The sequence below is a fragment of the Hyaena hyaena genome, unplaced genomic scaffold, assembly GCF_003009895.1.
Source record: "Hyaena hyaena isolate Hyena2069 unplaced genomic scaffold, ASM300989v1 scaffold_102, whole genome shotgun sequence".
Taxonomy (NCBI): domain Eukaryota; kingdom Metazoa; phylum Chordata; class Mammalia; order Carnivora; family Hyaenidae; genus Hyaena; species Hyaena hyaena.
In genome coordinates, this window is record NW_024080734.1 from 2,287,579 (window position 1) to 2,311,445 (window position 23,867).

At 50.4% G+C, this 23,867-nt stretch overlaps 1 protein-coding gene and 1 pseudogene across 1 annotated transcript in view; both read right to left on the reverse strand.

Annotated features, from left to right (window-relative positions):
- Positions 1-23,867, reverse strand: part of STK10 (serine/threonine kinase 10) — a 118,899-nt gene that overhangs the window by 43,500 nt on the left and 51,532 nt on the right. The window contains exons 3-5 of the mRNA XM_039235714.1: positions 22,409-22,457; positions 16,071-16,220; positions 843-915 (exon numbers count right to left, since the gene is read on the reverse strand). Coding sequence (XP_039091645.1) covers positions 843-915; positions 16,071-16,220; positions 22,409-22,457 — 272 coding nt within the window. The remainder of the gene's footprint in view (positions 1-842; positions 916-16,070; positions 16,221-22,408; positions 22,458-23,867) is intronic.
- Positions 1,274-1,397, reverse strand: LOC120234112 (annotated as a pseudogene).

Here is a 23,867-nt window from a genome sequence, read left to right on the forward strand (position 1 = left end):
AGAGTGAGTAATAAGCAAGCAAGAAGGGAGCCTAACTCCACAATGAGAAGTAATGCATGTGAAAAAACAGAAAGCAGTTAGGTGTGAAACTGAGAGAGGTTTTTTGTCTTTTTTTTTTTTTTTTTTTTTAAGTAATAGTTTGGGGAAAGAAGGAAACACAGTGGCCTAGAGAAGTCCAGAGAAACTTCACGGGAGGGTAGGAATTGAACTTGTTCTTCCTCACAGTCTCAGCCCAGGGCCTCACATTCGATCTGTACTTGTTGAATTAAGAATTAAAGCATTTTTAGGGCATCTGGGTGGCTCCGTCAGTTAAGCACCCAACTCTTGATTTCAGCTCAGGGCATGAGCTCACAGTTCATGGCTTCAAGCCCCGCATCGAGCTTTGTGCTGACAGCACAGAGCCTTCTTGGAAGTCTCTCTCTCCTCCCTCTCTCTCTCTCTCTCTCTCTCTGCCCCTCCTCCACTCACACATGTGCTTCTCTCTCTCTCAAAATAAATAAACTTAAAAAAAAAGGATCGAACTATTTTCTAGGGGTTCCCGTTGAGGCATCCCTAATGAAGTATTTTCTATTGCATTATCCCATTTCACTGTCTCAACAACCTGTGAAACAGGTGCTGTTCTATCCCTGATTTCGTGGAGAAGGAAACCAAGGTACAGGGAAGCTAAGCAACTTGGCCAAGGTCACAGCGCTTGTTGGTGGTGACCAGGCTCAGACCCAGCAGGCTGACTCAGGAGCCCTTGACACTGTTCTCTCTCCTCTATGGCGGCCAGGGGTCACCTTGGGGAGTCTGAGGTTGAACCTTCAGTCTGTCATTCCCTTTCCAGAAACTGCACAACTCACCAGTAAGGCGTTCCTATGAAGGAATCTCGTTTCTGCAGAGTTTTCAGATTCTTGGCAGACACACCAAAGTCAGCTGCAAGACAAAAATCAGATACAGTATTCGATGGACATTCCTCCACCCACACCGCTGGGGTGTGAACTCAAGAGACAGACGTTCCAAATCCATTAACAGACACCATTTCCTACCTAGCAAATTTCTGAATATTAAAAATATACGTACTGCTGGAAGGATGCACTGAGACATGCACTTTCCTTCTTGCTAATGACGCTATAAATTGAAGAGCCGTTCAGAAAAGTAAATGGCAATAAATCACAAGAACCTTTAAAATACCTATACTCTTCTGATGCACTAATTCCAAATCTAGGTATTTACCCTAATAAAATAACCTTAAACATTAAAAAAATTAGGCAGAACAATGTTCATCAAAGTGCTATTGTAATAGTGACAAATTAAAAAGAACCATAATTGTTTAGCTTTCGGAGAGTGATTTTAATCAGCAATAATTGTGCCTTGGATAAAGCTCACTGGCTAGGATACTGTCTCTGCACAAAGCTGAGGGAGTGATTTTAAAACTTCTTATGTAAGAAATAAAATAAAACTTCTTACATACAATATATATGGTCTTTTCCAAAAAGGATTTAAGATGGCATATCAAACACACACACACACACACACATACACACACACACAAACAGAGAGAGAGGTGAGAAAGATAAGATAAAGGGTAAACAACCAGAACAGATTAAGGAGAGTGTGATGGGGTGGGTGGGTGGCTCAGGTGGTTAATCATCGACTCCTGATTTCAGCTCAGGTCGTGATCTCACGTTCAGGAGATGGAGCCTCGCATCAGGCTCTGTGCTGACAGTGCCCTCTCTCCCTCTGCCTCTGGCCCTCCTCTGCTCTCGCTCTCTCTCTCTCTCTCTCTCAAAAAAGAAAAAAAGTGTGATATACTGACATATGGTGGAGTATTTTATAGGCATTAAAGTTAGTTTTGAAGTATTTTTGTTCAGTTATTAACACTGAATTATACATAGTAATACATATCAATATTAAATGTTTGGTATGTATTAACATATGATTTTAATATTTAACATGTATTTAAATATGTTAATATTTAACACAATATTAAGATACTGTATTTATAGACTTAGAAGGAAAGGGGAGGATGCACTGCTGAATACAGTGTATGGTCAGCATGATGCTCCCTCCCCCACAAAAAGGGCAAAATACACATGAACGGACTTGGGCCAACTTGCTAAAACGGTTGTATAAGGATCATGAGACCAGGCTAGGTTTCTTCTAGTTTTCTGAATTCTTAAAGTCTGCCACGATGAACATACCCGACTTTCAGGACTAACAGACACAGACAAAGTGTATCTTTAAGCCGTGTAACACAGACACAGACAAAGTGTATCTTTAAGCCGTGTAACACTACCAGCCAGTCTGCCTTCACAAGCCCGCTACTAAGTAAAGAATCCAGTGCCACAAAGAGACATCTTCTCCAGTTCTCCTGTCTCCAAGGGTAAAGTTTCATCTTTTGTTTTCATTTTTTAAATAGAAGTAAGCATGTTTATTGTTCCATTTTTAAAAAGCATTCCAATGAGGAGTGCCTGGCTGGCTCAGTCAGAGCATGTGACTCTTGATCTTGGGGTTGTGAGTTCAAGCCCCATGTTGGGTATAGACAGTATGTAAAAATAAAATCTATTTTGGGGTGCCTGGGTGCCTCAGTCTGTTAGCGTCCAACCTCGGCTCAGGTCACGATCTCATGGTTGATGGGTTCGAGCCCCAAGTCGGGCTCTGTGCTGACAGCCAGCTCAGAGCCTGGAGCCTGCTTCCGATTCTGTGTGTCTCTCTCTCTGCCCCTCCCCCACTTGCACTCTGCTCTTTCTCTCTCAAAAATAAACATTAAAAATTTTTTAAATAAAATAAATTCTTAAAAACATGTTTTTTAAAAAGTACTGCAACTGGTAAGTTAACATAAACTTCTGTACGTAGAAAAAACAGAGAAGTTTCATCTTGCTAAAAAATAAAGTCAAGAGGAAGCAACACCTTGAGCAGACAGCTGATGCTTCATTCAAAGCAAGAGAAGTTGCAAAGCTGTTACAACTGCCAGTCGCCCCAGAAGCCTCTGTCTAGGTCTTGAAATGCGCTGGCCCGCACCACAGTCACATAACCGCTGTCCTGGAGAGCCTGAACCAGACCCACAATTTCAAACCAGGAAGGCACACAATGCTAAGAGCACCGGCCTGAATGCCAGAAAGCTGGTCCCTGCCTTGGCTTTTCTGTTTCCCTGGTTCGTTCACCTATTCATCAGGGTGTCTTCCGGAGGCGGACATCAGCCAGGAGCAGACTGAGTCCTTGCCCTTGGCAGCTCAGAGTTCAGTGGTGGAAGGAGAGAGCAATCAGACAAACACCAGGAAGTACACATTCCTAACTGGGTGAAGGGTGGGAAGATGGGACCCCGGGGAGAGCAGAGTCTACAGTCAGGGGAGGGAGAGAGAGAGAGAGAGAGCGCACTAGCAGGAAAGGAGGAAGCACAGCTGAGTGCCTCCAGGCTATTCATTCAATGCATATTAATTAAACATCATTATGTGCCAGGCATTCATTCATTCACTCAACACGTATTAATTGAACATCTATTATGTTCTAGGTGCAGAGGTGAACCAAAATCTTCACCCTAGTGTGGCTTATTACTCTAGCAATAAAAACAGGCCCTCCACAAGCCCCATGACAGGTGCAAGGTGGATGGGCGGTTCTTTTAGACAGGAAGTCAAGATCTGGGGGAAGACGGACAACCTGGGTGGCTCAGTCGGTTGAGCACCCGACTTCAGCTCGGGTCATGATCTCATGGTTCATGAGTTCGAGCCCCACATCAGGCTCACTGCTGTCAGCCTGTCAGTGTAGAGCCTGCTTCAGATCCTCTGTACCCCTCTCTCTGCCCCGCCCCGACTTGCACTCTTCCCGACAAAAAAGTAAAAATTAAAAAAAAAAAAAAAAGATCTGGGGGATGAGATTTCCAAATAGGGGTAATAAACTGGCTAAAGGGCCTGGGAGGGGCAGGGCAGAGTGGCTAGAGGGAGGGGAGGTAGAAGCAGATAAGGCAGGAGACAGGCATGGGTCAGGACAGTTACCAAACCTCTGACCCTCAGTGTCCCCATCTGTGATACAGGGGTGGGGATACTGTAGAACTACCCAGTAGGGTTGCCATGAGGATTAAAGGACACACATAAAGCACTCGGCTGCCAGCCAGGCTCTTTGTAAATGCTCTGTCCATGGGGCATGGGAGCCAGCAGACTTGAGAATCTTAGACTAGAGCCTGGCTGGGGCTCCTGGGAATGGTCCGGAAAGCTGGTCTCCTACTCCAATCAAGGCCAACTAGATGACAGTTGCTCCGTCACCAGATGACAGCCCTGGAGGGACCAACAGCTGCGGCAGAGTGAGGTTTAAACCCAGGAAACTCACAGGAGAACCTGGCCGTGAGGCTGACTGCCTGGGAGGCCAGGACAAGCTCACCTCCCCCTCCAGGGCCCCTGGAAACACCAACAACGGCCGGCACAGATTTCCTAGGAAATCTTTTGGGAACAAGAGGAACTGTCTCTCAGACCCAGTGTGAGTCTCCCAGGAGGGAGCCAGGGGCCACTCCCCATGGTGGGTCCCCATTCCCTGCCGAACAAAGAACAAGAGCAGAAGCCACCAGCCGTTTCACAAGGACGCAAGGCTGGTCCCCGCGGCCCTCCCTTAGGCAAGAGCCAGCCCGCCTTCTAGATGGCAGCTACTTCCCCTTCTGCCCCACTTCTGCCCCCCAGGACAGGGCCCAGCCAGGAGGGTGGGGCAGCCCCTCCCTGAGCCCGGGACTTTGGGCTGCCTGAAAGGTGTTTGCGAGGGTGGGTAGGTGGGTGGGGCGCTCCCCCCCCACACAACTCGAAGGGGGTCCCCCCCCAGGAAGGCAGGGCCTCTGTTTCACAAGTTATCATTTCCATAAGGAAAGAGACCGTTTCAGCCGTGCCCAAAGCTGCACTGTGGGGACCACATCTGGCACATTTGGGAAGCGCTGTTCCCAAATGAACTGAATTGATGAATGGACAGATTTTGTTTGCCTCTTATGTTTGGGGAAAAAAATAACTCTGGGTTTGGGGGCGCCTGGGTGGTTCAGTCGGTTGAGTGTCCGACTCTTGATTTCGGCTCAGGTCATGAGCTCAGGGTCGTGGGATTGAGCCCTGCGTCAGGCTCCATGCTGAGTGTGGAGCCTGCTTAAGATTCTCTCTGGCAAACCATTAAAGAAAGACTCTTGAATACTAAGAACAAACTGAGGACTGATGGGTGTGGAGGGGAGGGGGGAGATGGGCATGGAGGAGGGCACTTGTGGGGATGAGCACAGGGTGTTATATGGAAACCAACTTGACAATAAACTATTTGTAAAAAAAAAAAAAATCTATAAAAAAATCGAAAAAAAAAAAAAGATTCTCTCTCTCTTCCTCTGCCCCGCTCCCCTGCTTGCTAGCTCTCTCTCTCAATCTCTAAAATAAATAAATAAATAGTTAAACTGAGTTTTAAGAAATATATTTCTTGCTTCTCCAAAGAGTTTAATATATATATATTATATATATATATATATATATATTTGACAGCAATTCTCTTTCTAGAAATAGATACCCCAAACCAGATTTATAATAGATATGGACACTTACAAAAGCATTATTGGAAAGAGTAAAAAATTGGAAACCAGCCAGTTGTTGGTAAAGCTTAGCTGGCAAATGGGTTAGAAAAATTATGGTGCAGCCCAGTTGTGAACTAGTATACAGCCCTTAAAAAGAATGAGTTTGCAGGGGCGCTAGGTGGCTTGGTCAGTTAAGCGTCAGACTCTTGATTTCAGCTCAGGTCACAAACCCAGGGTCATGAGACTGAGCCCCACATGGGGCTCCATGCTGAGTGTAGAGCCTGCTTAATAGTCTCTCTCTCTCCCAGCCCCTCTCCCCAACCTAAAAAAAAAAAAAAAATATATATATATATATATATATATATATAAAAGAAGGTCAGGGCACCTGGGTGGCTCAGTCGGTTAAGTAGTCGACTTTGGCTCAGGTCATGATCTCAGTTTGTGAGTTGGAGCTCCACGTCGGGCTCTGTGCTGACAGCTCTGAGCCTGATGCCTGCTACGGATTCTGCATCTCCCTTTCCCTCTGACCCTCTCCCACTTGCACTGTCTGTCTCTCTCTCAAAAATAAACATTAAAAAAAACACACACACATTTAAAAAAAAGGAGATTGAGTTTGCATGTACTACCTTGGGATTTCATCCGTAGCATGCTGCCCTGAACATGATGGTGATTGATGCATATAATAGAAGGCACAGCAGGATTCCAGTTGTATTTGAAAACAATGACATACACATACTGTGTGCACATATACACCCACAAACACAGAACAGGGTCTGCGAGGTCCTACATCAAACCTAATAGTAACCACCTCCTCAGAAGCAGGATTTTGGTGAGCACACCAAGGGGGTCTTACATTTTTCTTTTAAACATTTTTTAAAATGTTTATTTATTTTGAGAGAGAGAGAACGCACATGTGCTCCCAAGCTGAGGAGGGGCAGACACAGAGAGGGAGAGAAAGAATCCCAAGCAGGATCCACGCTGTCACAGTTCGTGAGATCAGGACCTGAGCTGAAATCAAGAGTTGGACTCCTTAACCAAGTGAGCCACCCAGGGGCCCCAGGTCTTACAGTTTTTAACTTTATATGCTTTCATTCTTTAAAATGTTTCTGATAAAGAGTATGCACCACTTTTCTGGTTTAAAAAGCTGAAATGCATGTAGCAAAGGTTTTTTAGGTTTGTGGGTTTTTTGTTTTTGCTTTCTGAGTAAGACCCAGCGGAAGCCAGGATGTGGTGACAGCTCGTCACACTTGCCGGGGGTGAGCTGCGCACCCTGGACGAAGGGCACACAGGCTGCAGGGATTAGCAAAAACCTGACACGCTGCACGCACCCAGCAGCTCTAACAAACCCTAATATCTACGGAGAACTTACCGCGCATACTTCTGCACATCACGTACATCCTCCTCTGCAAATCATTTGCATATCATCTACATATATGTCCCCGTGCATGTAATTTATAGCCAGGACCCTCCAGGCAGGGCAAATTATCGTCTCCCTTCTCTACAGATGAGAAGATTGAGGTTTAGGGACACTGAGGAACTTGCAGATGGTTACCCAGCTCTGAGGACAGACATATGCTAAGTCTGTGCTTTTTTTTTTTTTTTAATATTTATTCTTCAGAGAGAGAGACAGAGCACAAGTGGGGAGGGGCAGAGAGAGAGGGAGACACAGAATCCAAAGCAGGCTCCAGGCTCTGAGCTGTCAGCACAGAGCCTGATGTGGGGCTCTGACCCACCAACCGGGTGACCATGACCTGAGCTGAAGTCGGGTGCTTAACCAACTGAGCCCCCAGGCGCCCCCAAGTCTGTGCTCTTTACCACTACCTGGTCCTACCTTTCTGTGCACAGAAAAAATACTAAAAGACTAGGGTGGTGCATTCTGGCAATATCAGGAGTGACTTTCATGTCCTTTTTTGTGGGTCTTATTCCAGACTGTCTATAGGACTATATCCATCTACATACTCACTTATAAATGTGTTTTTCTTATTACCAAAGCAATCCTGCTTATCAAAAATTCAAACATTTACTGACTAGAAAGTCTCCATCATCCTTGCAGAGAGAAACACTTAAGTGTTTGCTGCATACAACTCCACATTTATTTATTTTAAATAAAGAAGTATATGTGTAAATAAAAATACTTCTGAAACATAAAATCAGATGAAGCCTACTATTCTGCAGCTTGTGTTTGCCCTTCGCGGTATATATATACGTTTTTACAAGAGATTACACATCTATAATTTTCAATAGCTGAAGACGACTCCACGGTAGGATGGTACCATAACTCTACTGGAATAAATTGGATCATTTCTCTCATTTCTTGCTGTTACAAATATTGTTGCAATGAATACTGTTGTACATATCTTCCTATATAGGCATAAATACCATATATTACTTTTATAAACAAAAAAAAATCACACAGTCTAAGAACAATTATGTATTATATACACACATACACAGCTGTGAACTCAGAGTGTATGAAGATATGTAACAGAATCTCTCATCTGTCCCCTTAGCTGATGACCAGAAGAATCCAAGGTAAGAGGAGACTTTTCCCAGATGATGTCAGGCCAGTTAAAGGCAAACCACTGTCCAGTAAGGGTCCTATGCCCCACCTTCCCTTCTGGACCCTCTACCCCAGGCCAGTGAGTCTACAGCCCAGCATGGTCAGGGCTTACCCAGGGATTTACATATAAGAACCTTCTAGGTGGTCCTCAACCAGGGGTGCCATGTGTGTTGCAGGCTGTTTGACAGTGCACGGGGGTGGTCTGGCCATCACAGGAAGGGGTGCTCCTGCCATCCCGTGAGGGGGAACCTCCTAACGTAAAGATGGTCTCGTCTACATTCTACAATGCCAGCAGTGGTTCCGGAGGCAAACCCCAGCCAAGGTCCTCATGGTACAGACAGAGAAGTGAAGCCTAGAGAGGGTACGGAACCAGCCAGAAGTGAGCCCGGAACAGAAGCAAAGACTTTGCTCCACAGCCCTGGAGTCCCGCGGACCTCCCTCCCCTGGATTACAGCGCCAGCTCATTAACAGGGAGGCCCCGTCACGGCACCCAGGTGACTTCTCTGAATTAGCGGCATAGCCTGCCTCCCCAGGAATGTCATGGAAACAGCACCGGGCAGGAGGGCAAGAAGATGCTGTGATCAGAGACAAGCTGCTTCACGTTTCCGAGCCTCGGTTTCCCCACCTATGAAACAAGCATCATACTATCTAGCCAAATGTGAGGCTGACCAAACTACTCTATTTTTCTGTTTCCATGTTTATTTTCTTTGGCTTTTTAGATACACATGACCATTACAGGCCTTTGCTTTCCCATTCATTCCAGTCCACCTTCAGCCTCCCAGCCCCACTGCCTTCATTCACGCTCTCTCTCCTCTCCCAACATAACCCTGTCTTTCTCTGGTATTTTCTCCCTCAACCTCAATTACACATTCAGAACCTTGTTCTTGCTTCCAACAGCCTCTGCCAGTTTATGGTGGACAACAATTTGGTTTTCTGGTCAGTGCAAATCTACGCTCCTTCCGGAAAACCATCCAACCTACCCCAACCACACTCTTCCATGGAGAGGAGGAGGGAAAGGAGTGGGTTAATACCTCCCTATTGCTACCTGGCCCCACCTTCCTTCTCAGAAAAGCCCTCCTTACTGGACCTCGTTGACTGGTCTGGCGTGGGGGAGGGGGGGGCGGGATCTACACCCACACCAAGGTAGGCCAATCGGAGTCCGCCACTGGGATAGTGGTTTTTTGTTTGTTTTTTGTTTTTTACTATTTATTTTTGAGAGAGAAAGAGACAGAAGGGAGGGGCAGAGAGAGAGAGGTAGACAGAATCCAAAGCAGGCTTCAGGGAGTGAGCTGTCAGCACAGAGCCCAAAGTGGGGCTCGATCTCATGACCCGTGAGATCTGAGTGAGCCACAGTCAGACACTTAATGGACTGGGCCACCCAGACGCCCATCACTGGGATTATTAACCCTGAGGCCTGAAATGGTGAGGCTCTGATGATAATCCTGTAGAAGAAGATGCTGGGAAAATTTAAACTAGCCCCAGCCAGATGCTCTGTGGAGGGGGCTGGTCTGAGAGCCTAACCAACATGCACAGAAAGGCGGACCAGAGAGAGTCTCATGAGCATTTGTGTCCCAGGGTCCAAGTGCCCTGAGGTCCAGCTGTATCTCTTCCCCGACACAGTTCCATGTCCCACAGATGCACATTCTCCTGCTGCCTTCGATCACAGCAGACTGGTTCTCATCGTTTGTCACCAAGAGTCTAAAATAAGGTGACAGTTAAGCACGGTGGCCTCTAAAGCCAGATGCGCTGGTCTGAGCCCCAGTTGTGCCTCTTACTGGCTGTACGATTTGGGGTGAAGTTAACCTCTTTAGATGCCCAGACATCTCTATCTCCCCTGTAAAATGTTAGCAGTGGTCTGGAGGGACTAAATGAATTACTACATATCAAACACTGGCTCATAGTGAAAGAACCGGGTCACCAGCCACCTGGCTGCAGCAAACAGGAATTCTGGGTTGGGGATCAAGGTGGGCGTGAGGGGCAGGGAATGGGTTCCCACCAGGCCCACTTGCCTGGCCTCCTGTGCATCAAGGGGGCTTTGGGAATTAGGAATGCTGCAGTAATCACAATGTGACAAAGTGATAACAATGCTATAGAAGCTACTGCTGACGGAGTACCTACTGGTACCCGGGCTCTGTGCTGGGCATTTTGACTTTTAGGCCAGTCTGGACATCTGCTTAGAGTGTGAAAGACTCCAAAAGTAAAATTCGCCTCCAGTCTTCAGAGAAGCACCACTGGGGAGAGGAACACAGGTTCTTCAGAGAAGAGAGAACATTCTCTCTCATGGCAGCGTCTCGGAGATGTTCCCAGGCCCAAGAAAGAAGCCTAACATTTGCTGGCCCCTCTCTGTGTAGATGCATTTTAAAATTGTTTATTGGGGCACCTGAGTGGCTCAGTGAGTTAAGCATCTGACATCAGCTCAGGTCATGATCTCACAGTTTGTGAGTTCGAGCCCTGCATCGGGCTCTGTGCTGACAGCTCAGAGCCTGGAGCCTGCTTCGGATTTCGTGTCTCCTTCTCTCTCTGCCCCTCCCCGACTTGTGTTCTGTCTCTGTCTCTTAAAAAAATTTTTTACGTTTATTTATTTATTTTTGAAAGAGAGGAGGAGGAGGGGCAGAGAGAGATGGAGAGAGAGAGAACCCCAAGCAGACTCCACACTCACTGCAGAGCCCGACGTGGGGCTTGTACCCACAAACAATGAGATCATGACCTGAGCTAAAATCACAAGCGTCAGACACTCAACCGACTGAGCCACGCAGGCGCCCCACCTGTAGATCCACGCTTTGCATGCACGGTCTTGCTACACTGTCACAGGAATTCTATGAGATAGGAACTATTCCCACACTCTGAGTTTGAGAAACTGACATCCGAAAGGGTGAGGTGACTTGCCCAAGGTCATCCAATGTGAAGTGGCAGATCAGGGGCTAATAGTTCCTCAGACCTCAATGTCCATACCCGCCGAATATCCCAATGGTCTCTGGGCAGGAGACACGCTTCCTCTCTCTGCACCTTGCGTTCCCACCGGTCATCAGATTGCTGATTGCTCCCCCCCGCACTCAGAGTGGGAGCTCATGCTTTTCTTGGCAACAACCAAATGAACCTCAGGGAAGTCTGATATCCTTGACAGAGTCAATATTGAACAAGGAAGAAGGCAAAATGTCTAGCAGCAGAGAAGAACATACCCCTGAGCCTCCTTGTGACAGTACTTTGCATACTTCACCCTACTGGTCACAATTAATGCCGAGAGGTGATCTACCGTTACACCCACTGCACGGATCAAAGAGCTGAGGTTTGGATAGTTCCATATGCTTCCCCGGCTCGTGGTGGCAGAGCCAGGATTTGAACCATGCTTGTCTGTCTAGAGCCCACGTTTTGCTCAGCTCATCCTGCTGCCTTCTTACTCTATTTCCACTCCACTGAGAAAGACAGACACGGTCTCCAACAAGGTGACGCCCTTGCTTGGGAGAGATCCGCTAAGCAATTCTCTTATGCATCCCTGAGTTACATAAGGACATGGGGGTGGGGGGACCCTCAGGGGCCCAAGGCGGTCTCAAGAAGCCAGGAGGAGGCAGACGGAGGAGCTGCTACCCGGTCTCCTGGGCCTCCTCCGCTGCTCCACCAGCCTGAGAATTCCAGGCCCAATGGGGAAGGAGGCTTTTCCAAAACAGAACAAGAGGCCCCAGCAGGCATGCACACCCCAGTTCCCAGGGCTCAGTGCAATCGTGTAAATACTCACACTCAACTCTCCCTGAACATTTTTTCCTTTTTAATTGGCTTCCCAGTGTTCTCAAGTGCAAGTGCCAAGTGACTTGGAACCCTGATGCACCCATCTGCTTCCATCGCACCCTCTGCTAGGCTCTGAGTGAGATTCCAGAGTCTGCCCAGTGTGTTCGCGCTCTCCAGATTTAGGGGGTGTGCTGGGGGAGGTGGCGACAGGAAACAAGAACCCCACGGGGACATCTCAGCCCCGGGCTGCTGGGACCCTTCCCCCACCCCCGTCCCCACCAGGCCTTCTCTGCTCTGATTGGCTGGTCCTGACCCAGCTTTGCTGTGTTCTGCCTCCTCCAAGTGAGAAGTTCGTGAAGGATGGAGCTGAAGGTTTCCCTTGAATCCCTGGACCACAAGGGACTCTCTTCTGTGCTCTGCCCCCCCACCCATACTCCCTGAGCCTGAAGGCAAAGGCACACCCCAACCTGGCCTCTCCCTGACCAGCCGACCACGTAACCACTGGCAGCTGTGGCGTCAGGAAGACCTGAGTCCCAACACTACTACTTCTCCTTCCTCACGGTCTGAACTCAGGGTCCTCATCTATGCTGGGTATAGTTCCTCCCTCCCCACACTCCTGCCCAGTAGCGCCTGGAGTGCAGACTAAAAACACATCTAGAAAGTGCCTCCTCTGTTGGCTGGCATCTGGCAGGGGCTTCATAAACCCAGTAAGTGTGCATTATTTTTTTTTATGTTTATTTTTTATTTTTGAGAGATCATGGGGAGAGGGGCAGAGAGATGGAGCAGGGGGGACAGAGGATCTGAAGTGGGCTCTGTGCTGACAGCAGAGAGCCCAACACGGGGCTCAAACTCATGAACCGTGAGATCATGACCTGAGCCGAAGTCAGATGCTTGCTTAGCTGACTGAGCCACCCGGGCGCTCCAACATGTATTATTTTTATTATCGGCCCCCCCAGAATACCCTGCTGCTCTTCACCTCCATGCCCCTGCCCACCAGGCTTCCTCTTCCTGACTTGCCCTGACCAAGCTGGGTTACCTGGCAAATACCTATCTGCCTTTCACAACTCAGCTCAAAATACCCTCCTACCAAAGCCTCTTCTAAATCCACACCTCCAGGCCCAGGTAGAAGAGCAGAAACCCCCCTCCCCATAGATCCCCATCCCAGCCCTGATGCTCTCAGGGTCTCCCACTGCCTGGGAACTCCACAGAGTCCCACTCCCTTCCCCAGAGCCCAGCACAGGGCCTGGCACACAGCAGACACTGGAGGAAACAGCAGGGGTGACCGTGGCCTTTACAGACAGCGTGCTGCACATACGCCTGCTTGTAACTGGCATCGCAACCTTCTCATAGGTGTTTTACCGTCGTTCCATTTTATAGATGAGGCAATGGAAAAGCAAGAAGGTTAAGTGGCTTGGCCAAGGTCACAGACCTAGAGGCAGGCCTGGGATTGGAACTCAGGACTCTCTGGCTAAAGTGCATGCTCTTAACCATTCCGGGTAAAAGAAGGAACAAGGAGGAAGAAGAGCCACAGGGGTGTGAGCTGACCCCCCGACGGAGCGTGACCCTCCCTGCTCACTCCTGCTATGTCACACTTCTTCATACTGCTGGTTTCAAGACAGAGCCAACCCTGCCCCCTGGACACCAGAGCATTTCTGACAAGCTCCCAGGGAAGGGTGCTGCTGAGACCATACTTTGGACAGTGAGGGTGCAAAGCAGTGGTTATCGAAGTGGTCCCAGCAGCACTGCTGCAAGTGGGGGCCTGTTAGAAATGCAAGTTCCGGGGTCCCTGGGAAGCTTAGTCAGTTGAGACTCCGGACTCTTGATTTTGGCTCAGGTCATGATCTCACGGTTTGAGGGTTCAAGCCCCACGTCGGGCTCTGGGCTGAGGGTGTGGAGCCTACCTGGGATTCTCTCTCTCCTCCTCCTCCTCCTCCTCCTCCTCCATTCGTGCTCTCTCTGTCTGTCTCTCTTAAGCTCTCTCTGCTTAAATACATAAACTCAAAAAACAAAAAGAAAAAAAAGAAAAATTCTTGGGCTCCACCGAGAGAGAATCTAAGTGTTAGGAGGCCTCCAGGGGACAAAAAAGCACTAAACCTGAGAACCCACTACAACTGCATCTGTTTTGTAAGGCCCAGCCCTACCCTAAGGCTCTACGTCCTCATGAAGGAGCATGGGGTGATGTGGGCCAGCCCTGGGAAGCAAGCCAGAGGGCCCTGGGGCCAGCCTGGGCTCTGTCCTTGCAAGCTCTGTGACCCAGGGCAGGTCCTCACCCTCTCTGAGCTTCAAGGCTCTCAAAGCAAGGATGCTGGGAGCAGCTCTCCTGCCGCGGAAGATGTACTAGGTGACTGTACTGCACCATTTCTGTTCCAGCCCTCATGCTGATCCCTGCAGTTCTCCACCACACGGACTCCACACCAGTGCGGTGTCTTGCAGCCATAATTCAAATGTTCCTTACAGCTACGCAGGTCACCACCAGAGAAAGCACAGTAGTGACACTGCGATGCCAGAAGGATATGGTTGATGGAGGGGGAGGGGTGCGGATGAATGGATGACCGCGCCACCCGGAAGATGTTACTGGAAAATAGAGTGGAATGCAGTCAAACTGGTAAGCAGGAGAATACCATCTCTCCGTCCTCAATACCACTCCCAACGCCTCTATGTTTGCACATCCTTCTACTGACAGAGACACGTGCACGTGATCTGCGATGGCAACCTGCGCCCACAGCAGCATAATGAGACCCTGGAAGTACCCCCTCCAAACGTTCCTGCACTGTGTAAACTTTGTATAATAAGCATGTATTATTTTCCATCAAACAAAAAAACCATTAGCTAAGAAACAGCGTTATAAGGGTGCCTGGGTGGCTCAGTCAGTTAAGTGCAGCCAACCTGATTTTAGCTCAGGTGATGATCTCAGGCTGAGAGACGGGGCCCGGTGTCAGGCTCTGTGCTGACAGCGTGGAGCCTGCCTGGGATTCTCTCTCTCTGTCCTGCTCTGCCCCTTCCCTCTCGTTTTCACACATTCTCTCCCAAAATCAATAAGTAAACATTTTTTAAGAAAGGAAATAGCACGGGGCGCCTGGGTGGCTCAGTCGGTTAAGCGTCTGACTTCGGCTCAGGTCATGATCTCACACTTCATGGGTTCAAGCCCCCCATCAGGCTCTGTGCTGACAGCTCAGAGCCTGAAGCCTGTTTCAGATTCTGAGTCTCCCTCTCTCTGACCCTCCCCTGCTCACGCTGCCTCTATCTCTCTCTCAAAAATAAATAAAACATTAAAAAAAGGAAATAGCATGATAAGCATATTATTTATCAGCGCGCAAGTAAGTATGAGAAGAGTTAAGTGTCGTTACTGGAAATGGACAGGGAAAGAAGGCAGTGGTCGCAGAGGAGGTGTGCATGTGCTATTTTGGGGAAAAAATAAAAGGTATTAAAAACACAAAGAAACTCTGACACCGGCTATGACACGGATGGACCTTGAGGACATTATGCTGAGTGAAATAAACCAGATATGAAAGCACAAATGACTATACTTATAGGAGGTCCCCGGAGCAGTCACAATCATAAACAAAAAGCAGAATGGAGGTTACCAGGGGCTGGGGGTGGGGGCTAGTGTTTACTGGGCACTGTGTTTCAGTCTGGGATGACAGAAAGTTTCTGGAGACAGACAGTCATAATGGCTGCACAGCAATGTGAATGTACTTCATGCTGCTGATCTGGACGCTTAAAAACTGTACACTTCAGAGTTTAGATGATCAATTTTATGTTACATGCATTGTACCACAATTTGGGGGAGGGGAACCCAAGGAGAAAAAAGACAAAAAACAAAAAACAAAAAACATTTGTTTCGATGCATACACCTGACATACTATTTTCTATCTGGAATGGAGGCGGGCTCATCTCTCTGTCCGTCACTCTCACTCAAATCCTCTTGATTACAAGCAGGAGCGAAAGGGCTGCATCCGCACCTCCCACAGCCAGCCTTGTGGGCAGATCGCTGGCGAGGGCCTGTCCTGAGCACTGGAGGATGGTGAGCACCAGATGCCAGGGGTCTCCTGTGCCCCTACTTGTGACAACCCAATATCCCTGGGGGACAAAAATCACCCTCAGTTGAGAACCAGTGGGAACTATCCTGTGGCCCAGGGCAGGTGGGGAGACCACTGACATCCGGGGCCGCCACGGAGGTAAGGATCCCACACACACTCCCCACTGCCCACGAGGCCAGACACACAACCCCCAGGCGGGTACTGCGGGGCTCCGCCTTCCTGTCCTCACTCACAGACACCCCCTTACCCAGCCTGATGTCTCCCTCGAGGGTCATCAGTACGTTGCCGGCTTTCAGATCCCGGTGGATGATCCTCTTGCCGTGCAGAAAGTTGAGGGCTTCCAGCATCTGGCGGCAAACCACCTGAATCTGGGGCTCAGTGAGGCCTCTGTCCAGCTCTGGAAGCAGACAGGAGAACCACAGTCAGTGTAGCCCACGCTCACAACCGGCAGCTGAATGTCAAGTTTGTGCCAGATACAGAAAATACAAAAGCCCCCTAGGTGATGGAGCACTTAACCACCTACCAAGCTCATTTCTAAGCACCCCACATGTTACCTGTTTTGTCCTCAGAGGGACACTGTGGAGCAGGCACAACTATTACCTCATTCTACAGATGAGGAAGCCAAGGCTCAGAAAGGTCAACATACTTGCTCAAGGTCCCACAGGCAGAAATTCACTGATCTTAGATTCAAGCCAGCCAGTCTGACCTCAGAACTCAGGTTCACATCAAGAGGCTAAGCTCCATTCTGCAAGCAGGCAGTGACACTGACACCGTGTCAGCCTCCATGCCTGGTGCAAGGATGCGGACGGGTGAGTGGAAACTGTAAGCAATGCTTGGAACAGAGTGGGATCTGGATGAGGGTTGGGGGCAGACAGGATGGGCAGCAGCCCCTTCTGCCTGGGAGTGAGGAGGCTCCCCGGGAGAAAGGGCATTCAAGCCGTGTCTTGTAGGAAGAACAGGTGTTCGAGAGGCGGAAAGGTGAGTCCAGGGCACTCCAGGTCAAGGAAGCAGCAGAAGCTGAAGCCTGGAGGCTGCATGAGCTGGCGCTGAAGAAGTGTCTGCTGGCTGGCGGTGGTGCTGGAGACATGAAGGTGCTGGAGGGCGAAGGCCGTCACCAAAAGCTTCTTTTTTTTTTTTTCTAATGTTTTATTTAATTTTGAGAGAGAGACAGCATGAGCAGGGGAGGGTCAGAGAGGGAGACACAGAATCTGAAACAGGCTCCAGGCTGTGAGCTGGCTGTCAGCACAGAGCCCGACACGGGGCCCGAACCCACGAACCGTGAGATCATGACCTGAGCCGAAGCCGGACGCTTAACTGACTGAGCCACCCAGGCGCCCCCAAAAGCTTCTTGTGTGCTAGTCAGTGAGACGCACACACACTACGTACAACCCCGTGTCTGCTTATTAGAGATGGCGGGTCTCTTCTCTGAGCAGGTGGGGAGCACAAAGAAGGGTATTTGACACAGGAGGCAGAGCATGTGCCAAGTACCCTTGTTGACTAATGGGGAAGGAGGAGGGGAAAGTGAATCAAAGTCAGAGGTCGGAGGGGCCTGATTTTGCAGGACCTTGCAGGCCATCTATGAAGGCTGCACTTTATCTGAAAGGCAGTGGGCAGTCCAGGAGAGGCTCTAAGCAAGGCAGAGACGGTCTGATTTTTGCATTTAAAAACTTCTCCCTAGTGGGGTGAGTGAAGAGCATGCAGGGGGCTCGGCGGCGGGCCATCGTGGCGGCGCAGAGGACAAGAAGGCAGCCAAGGCTTCAAAGAGGAAGCATTCTCGACTCAGTGGGTTAGGGAGGTGGGAGCGACAGGCAGTGGGACTGAGTGGGTGTAGGGGGGAAGGGCGTGAGAAGCTTCAAGGTCAACATCCTGTGTTCACTGCCCCACTGGCCATCCTGAGTCTTTAGTTCTTGTTGCCACCAAGCCACCTGTGCTAAAGTGAGCCCCCACTGCCCTGCCTGCTGGGTCCTCCGGCTGCAGCTTCCAGGGCTGGCCGGCCAGGACACTGCTCCCAGGCCCCCCTCCGATCGGGGCAGTACTCTCCCATCTGTCTCGCCTGGCCGCGCCTGGCCACATCCTCAAGGACAGATCCCACGGGCTTGGTTAAAAATAAAACACGCCAGAGCCAGCTGCACTGCCCTGGGAAGCCCGGCCCCAGACCAGGGGCCCTTCTCCAGGATCCACAACCGCTATCCCTCCCTGTGGCCTCATCCTTAACTCCCGTGTCCCGCCAACCACGGACAGGCTCAGAGCCTGGGGGAACATCAAGACCACTCAGACCGAGCCCAAACCAAGGCGCTGCCCCTTACTAGCTACGTGGTTTCTCAAAAGCGCTCCATCTGTCTGTGCCTTCATCTCCTAATTCGTAAAATGGGATGATGAGAATCCATCACTCCGGCGATAAAGTACATTCACTTCTCAGCATGAAGGACAGTCAAGAAAAGGTGATTACTGTTAGGCGGGTCCTGAGATGAACTGGATTTTCTGTAGCAATTTTTTTTAAACTGTGACTTCTTGTGCCCACTTTATTTATATAAATGAAATCAGAATGAGCAAAACTGATGATGATGATGGTGGTGGTGATGATGATGATGATGGAGCTCTCACAGTCACCATTTTCTGAGCTTTTGCCAACATACAGGGCCTGGAGTTAGGGACCTGGATGCATATGTTCAGTTATCTTCACAATGACCCAACCAGGTAGGTTTGTGCCTTATTTCAATATAATTTATCAACAGTAAAATTAATTTTTGTTTAGGGGTACAATTCTATGGATTCTGGCAAACGTATAAGTCACGTGACCACCACCACGAATTAGATGCAGAACGTTTCCTTAGGTCCCCCAAGCCCCTGTGTGATTACCATTTCACCCCCACCTCCAGCCCACGAGCTACCATGACTTTGATTTCTGTCCCCACAGTCTTGCCTTTTTTAGAATGTCATATAATTGGAATCATAACAGCATGATAAATTCTTAAGATTAATTTTTGATTACACAGCAGTACATGAGCATTTTCTCCATATGAAGAAGATCTGCAACACTGCAGATGAGTCCTACGTCTGTGTGAAACCTCAGCCAGTCCCACCCCACCCCCGCTCCTCAGCAGGAGGGCTGACAGCCAAATGTTTAAGAGCGAGAGGCAAGGCCAACCGCATCAGAGCAAACACTGGGTGTTAAGTAACTAGCCTGGCCATACGGTGACACGCCCTGCACATCCCCCCCATCTTGCAAAGGGGCCAGGCCAGCACCCCATGGCTACCCCGCAGGGAACCTGCACACAGCCCTCAGGTCTCTCGGACCCCAAGCCCAGGCATGTCCCTCTACACAACTCAGCAGGCCGATGGGGAGATGCCAAGGACAGAAAGTCCCTCTAAGCAGGGCCAGCATCTGCAGGACAGTCCACCCCTCATCACGCAGCTGCAGCCAGGGCCCAGCTCTCCCCATCTCACCTTCTCTTCTCTCACCTTGATTTCTAGAACGCTGTGGGGGGGGGGGGGGGAGGGCAGGTGACTCAGTCTGTTAAGGGTCCGACTTCGGCTTAGGTCAATCTCACAGTTTGTGGGTTTGTGCCCCGCACTGGGAGCTCTGCTAGTAACGCAGAGCCTGCTTGGGATTCTCTCTCTCCCTCTCTCTCTGCTCCTCCCACACACATGCTCTAATTCTCTCTCTCAAAAAAAACAAACATTAGGGGCACCTGGGTGGCTCAGTCGTTGAGCATCCAGCTCCGACTCAGGTCATGATCTCGTGATTCGTGAGTTCAAGCCCCACGTCGGGCTCTGTGCTGACAGCTCAGAGCCTAGACCCTGCTTCAGATTCAGTGTCTCCCTCTCTCTCTCTGCCCCTCCCCCACCCGCACTATCTCCCTCTCTCTCAAAAATAAATAAACATTAAAAAAAAAAAAGATTCTCAGGGCGCCTGGGTGGCTTAGTCGGTTAAGCGTCCGACTTTCGCTTAGGTCATGATCTCGCGGTTGGTGGGTTCTGGCCCTGCGTCAGGCTCTGTGCTGACTGCCAGCTCAGAGCCTGGAGCCTGTTTCAGTCTGTGACTCCCTCTCTGACCCTTCCCTGCTCACGCTGTCTCTCTCTCTCTCCCCTAGAAATAAATAAAAAAAACATTTAAAAAATTTTTTTGAAATAAAAGATTCTCTCTTTCCCTCTCCTTCTGTTCTCTCTCTCAAAATAAACAAACAAACAAACAAACCAAAAAAACACCTTAACGCTCAGAATGCTGAGGCCACTGGCAATGTTCCGTTCACTGCTGCCACCAACAGAGAGAAAACCACGTGGGACCGGAGCAGGAGAACCAAGGCGGCAGCCAGAGTGAGTCGGCCTGCAGGCTGAGCCACAGCCTGGGGCCCTGCCCCAGCTGCGAATGAGGCCAAGGACCTGGCACGTGTGAATGCCTCCTCCATCTCTGACATTCTCCCCCACGCCTCGATGAGCTAAGCTGCATACTAGAAGGCCAGAAGCTGGTAGGTGGCTCCCATCCTCCCCTTCCCTTTTAGGATCTGAACACAGGGCCACCCAGTTAGAAGACCGCATTTCCCAGCCTCCCTTCTAGCCGTGTGCTCTTATGTTCTGGCCAATAAGATGCAAATGGAAGGGTCATGTGGGGCTTCTGTAACACCTCCTTCAAAAAGTGGAAAGTGTGTTTGTGGAGTTCTCCTACCCTCCCTTCTTCCACCTTGCTGTCTGGAATACAGATATGATTGCTGGAGCTCCTACAGCCACCTTGTCACCGTGAACAGAAAGCCAGTATGAGAATGGGACCAACATAGAACAAAGTGGGGCCAAGAGTTGGAGTAGGAAACCATGTTCTTACAGTTTCTCAACTTATGAGAACTTGAAAAAACAAAACAAAACAAAAACTCCTAGATCAAGTTGCGCCTGAAGCTGGAAACCCTTGAACTTTTTAGTTATTTGTGCAAATAAATTCCCCCTCCCGCATCTCCCACCTTCCCCCCACCAAACCAATTTAAAGAGTCTTTGATAGGGGCGCCTGGGTGGCTTAGTCGGTTAAGCGTCCAACTTTCGCTTAGGTCATGATCTCGCAGTTCGTGGGTTCTAGCCCCACGTCGGGCTCTGTGCTGACTGCCAGCTCAGAGCCTGGAGCCTCTTTGAGAGTCTCTGTCTCCCTCTCTCTCTGACCCTCACCTGCTCACGCTGTCTCTCTCTCTCTCTCCTAGAAATAAATAAAAATATTTAAAAAAAAAAAAAAAAGAGTCTGATAGCCTTATGGCCTACAGAGTCTCAACTCCTACAAGACCACCATTTTTGTTGTTGTTGTTGTTAAATTCCACCCAGAATGATGCAAAAAGGCAGTCTCTGCTACGAGAAGGAATACCCAAAGGCCGGATCATACATACTCGCATCCATCATTTACCCATCTGGGAACTCTGGGAGTGGTAAGGGGCTCTGCAAGGAAGGCCAGCATTTCTGTATTTCTGGAAAGGGCCGCCACAAATTCAACATTCCTGAGGTAAACTAGGGTGGAGGGGTGGGGAGAATACCCTCCTCACAGTAAGAGAGTGGCTGAATCATGCTACATAATATTGAAACCTTCCCCTCTCCGGAGCCCCCGCAAAATCCTGGGCCTGCCTCTCAGTGTTCTGGGGCACCAGACCCTTAGCCTCTCCCCACTCACCGCCCACCAGGCCAGCAGATCCCAGGCTCCCGTCTCAGCCCTGCTGTGGGACTCTGGGCCAGCTCCTTAACCCCTCTAAGTATCAAGCTGGTCAGGAAGTCGGATGTGCAACTGACTGAGCCACCCAGGTGACCCTTTTTAAAAAAACTGTTTTATGTTTATTTATCTTTGAGAGAGACACACGAGCACAAGAGGGGGAGGGGCAGAGAGAGGGGGAGACACAGAATCTGAAGCAGGTTCCAGGCTCTGAGCTGTCAGGATAGAGCCCAATGCTGGGGCTCGAAGCCACAAACTGTGAGATCATGACCTGAGCTGAGGCCTGATACTTAACGGACTGAGCCACCCAGGTGCCCTGGAAATTCCCCACTCTTCAAAGAACTTCCCTTAGGTGTGTCATTTTCACCACCAAGGGTTCTAGTGGGGGAGGCAAAGAGAGATCACACTCATCTTATGGCCAACAAGGCTTGGGGAGCCTGGGTGGCTTAGTCGGTTTAGCGACCGACTTTCACTTAGGTCATGATCTCGCGGTTCGTGGGTTCGAGCCCCGCGTCGGGCTCTGTGCTGACTGTCAGCTCGGAGCCTGGAGCCTATTTCAGAGTCTGTGTCTCCCTCTCTCTCTGACCCTCCCCTGCTCATGCTGTCTCTCTCTCTCTCTCTCTCTCTCTCTCCCCTAGAAATAAATAAAAATATAAAAAAAAAAAAAAGGCTTGAGGGGGTGAGTGCCCCACTCAAGGACATGTGGCTTTTTGAACAGGAAGTGTTAATTTTCCAATGAGTGCCCTGCATTCCCTCCAGGAACCAACCCCATCCCCAAAGGGGACAGAGCCTAAAGGTACTCAAAAGGCCATGTGAACTGCTGGGGCAGGGGCGTGAAGGACACCAGTCCTGGACTAGCGCCTCAAGCCCCTCCCCAGCACCACTGCACTGGGTCAAGGACCACTCACCCAGCATGATGGCGTCCACGGCTCCCCCAGGACAGAACTCGATCATGATCTGCAGAAAACACAAGGCAAAATAACAGTGAGCAGGGGTGCACAGCCCACGGGGATGGGGAGAACCCCAGGACCGGGCCCCAGCAGGATCCGCCGGCACCCAATGCCCTTGCTCGCTGGCCTCTCTCCATCCTGCCCCAGGGCCTGGCCAGTCTGCACCACAGCCTTTGATCGGACACCAACCTTCACAGGAGGATCTAAAACCATGGGGGTCCCTGCCCAATTCATTTTTCGGGGGGGGGAGGGAGTTACCACGGAAACCCACAGCGGTAGCAAACAGCCCTTTGCACGCCGCCAGCTCCCTCCCTTCTCCACCCTTGTCCCCACCTGTCAGCTGCCCCACTTCCCGGGCTCCACAGGCCAGGAATCTCCACAGGCCAGGAATCTCGGAGGACACCTCCCGCCCACACACAAGCCAGCCGAGCCCTCCGGAACCCTGGCACCGATCTCACGCCTCTCTCTGTCTCTCAGAGGACAGGGCCCCTGCTGGCTCGGAACCTCAGCCCCTCAGGGCCTTGAAGGGCAGCCCAGGTGGAGAAACCCAGGCCCAGAGAGGGGATGGGACTGACCGAGGCCACAGATTCTTAAGTGTCAGGTCCTGTCCCAGAAAGCTTTCCTAACTCCCCGGGTCACTGGTGCACGCGTGCATTTACCACATGCCCAGGAGGGACAGGGCCCAGGAGAACACCCAGCCCCGGGCCCTCAACGGGCTGCCCGCTCAGCAAGGGGGCTGGAGAAGGACAATGAGCGTGCAAAGTGCTTCAGGAACCCACCCAGGCCCTCCCTCCCTGGCTCTCTCCCATCTCTGTTCTTTCTCACCCTCACGGGGCTCCCATCACCTGTGCAAAGACGCTGCCTATCTCTGAAATGACGGACGTTACAGGTAGGTCGGGGAGGGGGAAAGCACCACAAACTTGAGCGGCCATTCCCGGAATCTCCTCACCGTTTCCGGCTCCCGTCCAGGCCTGCGGCAAAGTCCCGGAAGCCTCGCTGGGCAGAGGCCGGCACCGAGCCGTGGGGCCAGTCGGTCCCTCAAGGGGAAAGAAAACCTCAGCCGTAATTCTCTGGGCCACAGCAGCTCTCCAGTCAGAGGAGGCAGGAGCGGCCGCAGGGTCTCCAGGAGTCTCCAGCTTGTGGCAGACCTTCCAGAGGCTTCCCGGCCACGTAAATATAGGGGTGCAGTGATCCTCGGTGGACCCGCTGTTCACTAGATGCAGCCTTGGGCAGGTCACTTCAACTGAGCGCACTTTCTCAGCTGAAGATGGGGAGGCTGAGGCCACCGCACTTGACTGGGCCCCACCACTGGGCTGTATCTGCGGGGGACAAGCCACACCGGGGTGCAAGAAACCACGGCAGTCCGGGTGCCAAAGGTACTAGCTGCTGGGGGTAGCAAGGCAGTGCGGGCCCTCCC